General features: G+C 36.9%; 1 protein-coding gene across 1 annotated transcript; it reads right to left on the reverse strand.

Moving 5' to 3' along the window:
• Positions 1–1,985: 1,985 nt before the first annotated feature.
• On the reverse strand, positions 1,986–5,898 carry LOC137656899 (uncharacterized). The gene is made up of 2 exons (XM_068391282.1): positions 2,686–5,898; positions 1,986–2,131 (listed from the first exon to the last, which is right to left on the reverse strand). Exons 1-2 carry the CDS (start codon positions 4,745–4,747, stop codon positions 2,109–2,111), a joined length of 2,085 nt encoding a protein of 694 aa, XP_068247383.1. The 5' UTR covers positions 4,748–5,898; the 3' UTR covers positions 1,986–2,108.
• Positions 5,899–6,780: the final 882 nt, after the last annotated feature.

Below are 6,780 nucleotides of genomic sequence, written 5' to 3' on the forward strand. Positions count from 1 at the left end.
TATCACAAAACACAAAAACAATTATAATAAACAAAAGAAAGAGATGTTTTCAACACTGCACTGAATAGTTCTCTGAAGAAACACACAAATTACAAGTGCAAAGAAGGCTAAGGAATGCAAATATCTGTATGACTAAGTTAAGGAAAAGAAACCAAGGATAATGTAGAATAGTTAACATAACTGATAATAGATGGCGTTGAACATTAAACACCCGATATCATCATATTTACACTAATAATTTTTTACAGTTTTTTCTAATAATTATGACGTTCCGTCATAGATCCTCCCCCCAAAGAGCATCCTACTTAGGATGGCTGGGATGAGAGATAGCAGGAAGTCTGGATAATGCGTCGGCAATTTTGTTTTGATGTCCTGGGATCGCACGGAGCTCAAGATTATATCTTGTGAGATAGTACGACCAACGTAACAATTTGTCGTTCAGTAGTCGAGATCTATCCAGGAAGGTTAAAGGTCGATGATCTGTATAGACGATGACCCTGTGGTTGCATTCTAAATATGGAGCAAAGTGACGAAGAGCAGCTATGATGGCAAAAAGCTCCTTTTCTATGGTTGCCCATCTAATTTGTGAACCTTTGAATGAGCCTGAGAAATAAGATACTGGAAACAAGTAGTCCAGTGGCGGCTCATCTCCAGACTTGCAAGCTGATGACATCTGTAGAAGTACTGCACCGTATCCCAAATTGCTTGCATCTACCTGGAGTAAAAAATCTTGATTGAAATTTGGGGCTTTAAGAATGGGTTTAGATACAAATACTCTTTTCAAATTATTAAAGAGCTGTTGATGCTTTTCTTCCCAATAAAAAGAGATCTTTGGAGATGTTAAATTATATAAAGACGCAGTGATTTCAGAGTAATTCTTAATAAAGCGAGAATAGTATGAAGTCATTCCTAGAAATGATTTTAACTCTTTCTTGTTTGTTGGAATTGGATAATCAAGTATACTTGCAATGTTGACGTCTTTGGGCATTATACTTCCACCTCCGATTGTATGCCCCAGATAAGTTACCTTAGCTCTCCCAAAAGCACTCTTGGCCAAATTAACCGTTAACCTTGAAGACCTGAAGCGATGGAAGAGTTCTTCGAGGGTTTGCAGGTGTTCGTCCCAGTCGTCACTAGCTACCACCACGTCATCCAGATATACGTAAGTGTCTTTCATATTTCTTATTACCTCTGACATCATCCTTTGAAAGGTGGCAGGAGCATTAGTTAAACCAAATGGCATGACCTTATAAGAGAATAACCCAAATGGAGTTATAAATGATGAGATTTCTTTAGCTGATTGAGTTAGAGGTACTTGGTAATAGCCTTTCATTAAGTCTATCCGTGTAAGAATTTTCTTATTACCAATGCTATCAAGGATATCATTGATTCTAGGTAATGGGAATGAATCTTTTACAGTTACCTTATTTAACTTACGATAATCAGTACAGAGTCTTAGTTGATTATTAGGTTTAGGTACTAGGAGACAGGGTGAAGCCCATGGTGAAGTGCTTGGTTCTGCAAGGTCATTATCTAGTAAATACTGTACCTCTTGTTTCAACGAGTCCAACTTCTTGCCTACCATACGGTAGTACGTCTGGCGTATGGGAGTAACACCTGACTCGATGACGATATCATGTTGAATGGTTTGACTTCTCTGCAAACTGTCAGAACATACTTCATGAAACCTGGAGAGCAATTGTGATAGTAATTTTCTCTGAGAAGATGGTATTCCTGTAAAATAACTGGACAAGGATTTTAGAATTTGACTGTTGGTGTTGTCTTTCCAGTTGATTAGTTGATCATCGTCAGGGAGAACCACGAGCAACTCTGAGGAAGATTCTTCCAGTGGTAGTATTTTCTTCTCAGGAGAAATTGAGAGATGACTTACCATTTGAATAGGTGCTTGATATGCCTTCAACAAATTCACATGCACTAGTTGCTTTGATCGTCTACGATCAGGAGTAGAGAGAACATAGTTTACCTTAGAAGTTCTTTGAAGCACTTTGTAAGGTCCCATAAATTTTTCACGTAAGGGGGAACCGGGTATGGGATGATATACAAGCACCTCATCTCCTGGCTGAAATACACGCAGCTTTGCCTTTTTATCATACAAGCGGGACATCTTCTCCTGGGAATGCAAAAGATTGGTATTAGCAAATACATGAAGTGATATAATTTTATCCTTTAGCTCCTGTAGATATGACAAAATGTTGGTAATCTCTTCCTTGTTATGAATTAGATTTTCCTTCACCATACTGAGTGATGTTCGGGGCTTTCTTCCGAACATTAATTCGAAAGGGGACACTCCAGTGGACTCTTGTGGTACACTTCTTATAATATACATCAGAAGATCAATATCTCTATCCCACTGTTCCGAAGTTTCCTGCATGTACTTCCGAAGAAGGTTTTTAATAGTTTGGTGAACTCTTTCCAGAGCACCGTTACTTTGGGGACGATAAGCAGAAGTATATATGTTATGAATATTGAATTCTCTCATAGCTTGTTGAAAAAGCTTACTAGTGAAGTTTGTGCCTCTATCACATTGCAATGTCTTTGGAAATCCATAGGTTGTGAAAATTTTGACAAGTTGACCAATTATAGTTTTTGCATTTATATTTTTTATTGGCACTGCTATGGGATATCTCGTTGTTGGGCAAAGAACAGTAAGTAAATACTCATTACCTTGCTTAGTCCTAGGCATTGGGCCAACACAGTCTATGATAATCCTCTCAAAGGGAAACTTTGGTACGGATATGGGCTGAAGAGGAGCTGGTGGAAGTCTCTCATTGGGTTTGCCAGTAGTCTGGCAATGATGACATGCTTTAATAAATTGTTGAATGTCCTTCTTCATCCCAGGCCAGAAGAAGTCTTCAGCTAAGGTAGAGTAAGTCTTGTTGACCCCAAAGTGGTTCACATGAGAGTGGGCTAATTCAAGAAGAGCTGGAACTAGAGAGAGTGGTAGAACCAGTTGATGACAGTCAAACCATGTTGTGGTTGCTGGTGCTTTGGAGGACCTAAAATGTCGAAAAAGCAAATCATTATCAAGATAAAAGTAAGGAGTTTTGGGATGATCATCTGGCTCTGCAACTTTCTTCCAAAGATCCTTAAGAACAGGATCTTTATTTTGCAAGTCCTTGAAATTTGATTTGGTCATATTTATAAGGTCTAATGTCTTCTCTACTCTATTTCCACTATCTATAACAATTGGTTTAATTGATGTCATTTGAATAACAGCATTATTTAATTTATTTGATTCATTTTCTATAAGAATATCAGGATCAGATACTACTGGATTAACAATGGCCCCTGCAAGATCATTACCAATTAAAAGCTGGATAGATGAACAAGGCAAAGGATCTCGTGAAACTGCAATTAAAACATTACCTTGATAGTAAGGACACTGTAAATTCACCTCTGCCAAAGGCATGGATTTGGTGGTACTGAGGTCCGAAACAGTAACATACTCATGTCTCAGTTTGAAGTCCTGTGAAGGCAGAGCTACCACACTTTGGGAGGATCCTGTATCTCTTAAGCAAGTAACTGGAATACCATTCACGGTGCCTTTACAAGTAAAAGGTTTGAAGACGTCCCCATCAAGTTCTTGAGCAGCAACATGAAAAGTTTTCTTATTATCCTTCCTATTAGGGTTCGGAGAATTCTTTCCAACATCAGACTTCTTGCACGAAGGATTAGGACAGTTCTCTATGTGATGCCCTTCCTGCTTACAGTAGGAACAATATGCTGTGGATGATTGAGAAAAAGTAGACTTATTAAATGGTTTAAATGTTTTATGAATCAAGTAGTAATCATCAGCTAAACTGGCTGCTTTCAACAAGTTGGTTTCTCCCTTTTCCAGAATGAAAGTAGCAATGTTACCTGGCAATTTCCTAATGAACTCTTCCATTAGAATAAGATTTTTTAAGGATTCAAAATCTGAAACACCTGTCTTTTGCAACCATTTTGTAAATTGCCTAACTTTGTCACTGCAAAATTCAACAAAAGTTTGTGAAGGCATTTTGTAAAAGTGCCGGAACTGTTGCCGATAACCTTCAGCTGTGATGGCATAAGCATCTAAAACTGCCTTTTTAATCACATCATACTCCTTTACTTCAACCATCTGAGAGATTACATATGCTGCCTTACCTTTGAACTGATTTCTGACAACCATTACCCATTGCTCCTGAGGCCACTTCAAGGTTTTAGCAGTGTCTTCGAACGTTGTAAAGAATACCTCTGGGTCCTTTTCATCAAAATCAGGAAGCAGCTTTTTAGCTTTGAGTATGTCGAACTTACTGGGTATCTCTCCATCAGTTTTCAGCTTAATCTGTATATTTGCCGACTTCTGTTCTTTTTGTATCTCTAGTTCAGCCAATTTACACTTGTGTTCATACTCTAATGCCAATAGTTGCTGTTGCTTTTGAAGTTCTAGTGCAGCCATTTTCTGTTGTTCTTTTTGCAATTGTAATTGAAGACGCAACTGTTCTATTTTCGGATCTATTCCAGGGGTGGCATATGCTCCAGTAAGGGAGCGCAACTCATCGATGTCCTCATCATCATCTTCAAAGATTCCCTCATCTATGAAGAATTGCAGGATTTTATCAATAATTACAGCTTTCACATATTTTGGATCGACCTCAAGATCACATCTCTGGGCTACAGACAATAATTCCTGTTTCTTGGCATAACGTAAAGTCAAAATTTCTCCTTTTATATCGTTCATAAACTTCTCCAAATTAAACGACATTCTGAAGGATTACCAAAAGTAATGTTAATAGAGAGATTATATCAATGCTTTGTATTCACACTAGGTTATGCCATTAATTTAAATATTCACACATTTGACACCAAAAATAAGCTAAATGTCAGTCAAAAATAATGAAGTTTACAACAATTTCTCAAGACAATTTTAAAGAGACCGCAAATAGAATACACAGTCTGAAAATAGATTAACTGAAATTGGATGGCCAACATAAAGGCCGAGATCAATTAGTGATCGAAGGTCTCACGATAGCACACAAACATGATATCTAGATTAGCACAATATGCATGTAAGAAGTGTTCATGGCAGAAGAGAACCTTGATTTTGGCTCGTAAAATAAGGCGGGAGAAGAAGGCTAAGCATAGCACAGAACCCAACCAATTAATATTTGATTACTAGTATATCCTTTATTTTACAGATACCGATTTTGAGTGAGAGAACCATTCAGCGTACGTGTGATATGAAATGCTGGATTGGATTGGCAAGAAAACAATAAAAAAAAACCAATAAAAATACAAATCACTTTCATAAACAATGCTCTTGAGTTTCTTTATACTTTAATAGTCACAAACAAAAAGACTAGATCAATCCCGGACAGGCCCCCACTTATGACGGGCTTGAGTGAACCTTACCTGGTGGCTAGGTTTGGGGATGTTACTGGTCTGTTATCACTCAAGTTATCCCTCATAAATTTAAAATATCACCACCAACAAAAATATTATTCTTTTTGTCTGCTTCACTTGTTGTTTTAACCACTTTTAATTACCTCTTTTAATTACCTCTCCAATCCAGCAGGAACTTAATTAAACACTAAAGACAATCCGTAATTTAATACTTAAATAAATAAACTTAAATTCCAATATAATTACTTTCACACGCAATATCACAAAACACAAAAACAATTATAATAAACAAAAGAAAGAGATGTTTTCAACACTGCACTGAATAGTTCTCTGAAGAAACACACAAATTACAAGTGCAAAGAAGGCTAAGGAATGCAAATATCTGTATGACTAAGTTAAGGAAAAGAAACCAAGGATAATGTAGAATAGTTAACATAACTGATAATAGATGGCGTTGAACATTAAACACCCGATATCATCATATTTACACTAATAATTTTTTACAGTTTTTTCTAATAATTATGACGTTCCGTCATAATATATATATATATATATATATATATATATATATATATATATATATATATATATATATATGTATGTATTTGTGGATGCATTTACTCAGTACACTATTACTTACGCAATGTTGGATAAATCTGCAAATTCATTGGCCCAGGTGCTGTGTTCTTTCATTACTAGGCTTGGATGCTCGAAAATTTTGATAATCGATAATGGTCTTGAGTTTATAAATAAGGTGGTGAAATCGGTCACGGACTAAATGAAAATTGAATACTTTTCATTGACCGCATATAGGCCTTCAACAAATGGCTTAGTAGAGTCTCATAATAGGGAAGTAGTGTGAATTTTGCGTTACTTAGTGGCTGATGACCCCATTCATTGGCACGCCATGCTTCCTAAAGCTGAGCTAGCTTTGAACATTGCATATAATGCTTCGCTCAGGGACATGTCTTTCTTTTTAGTGTATCACCAGGATCCTGTGTCACCTTTTTCGGTACTCATTAATTCGCAACTATTGCCAAATCATTCAACTGAGTAATACCGTGTATATTTATTAAATCTATTGAGGAGAGTAATGAACACCACTGAAAGGTTTTTGAAAAGAGCTAATGAAAATCACAGCTCAAAGTATGATGGTCGGTTCAAAACCGCACAGGTAAAAGTATTTGTGGGCAATCGTGTGTATTTGAAACAATTACAACCTAGGAAACAAACTAGAGCCAGCGTATTTGGGTCCATACCGAGTAAAGATGGTTAAGTCTAACACAGTTGTGATATAAAGCATTGTTAATGGCGCAGTGTCTGAACATCATCAGGTACACATACATATGGTGCCTGAAGAGGTAGCTTTCAGAAGTGTTCCTCCTTACCCCTGCA

This window comes from Palaemon carinicauda, chromosome 17, assembly GCF_036898095.1.
Source record: "Palaemon carinicauda isolate YSFRI2023 chromosome 17, ASM3689809v2, whole genome shotgun sequence".
In the NCBI taxonomy this organism is placed as follows: Eukaryota; Metazoa; Arthropoda; class Malacostraca; order Decapoda; family Palaemonidae; genus Palaemon; species Palaemon carinicauda.

Bases quoted from the DNA above. Each gene is read 5' to 3' on its own strand.
- LOC137656899 (XM_068391282.1), bottom strand. From the start codon at position 4,747: ATGTCGTTTAATTTGGAGAAGTTTATGAACGATATAAAAGGAGAAATT. The intron at 2,132-2,685 runs GTAATGAGTATT...TTGCATTCCCAG, and splicing joins AATGCCTAGGACTAAGCAAG to GAGAAGATGTCCCGCTTGTA.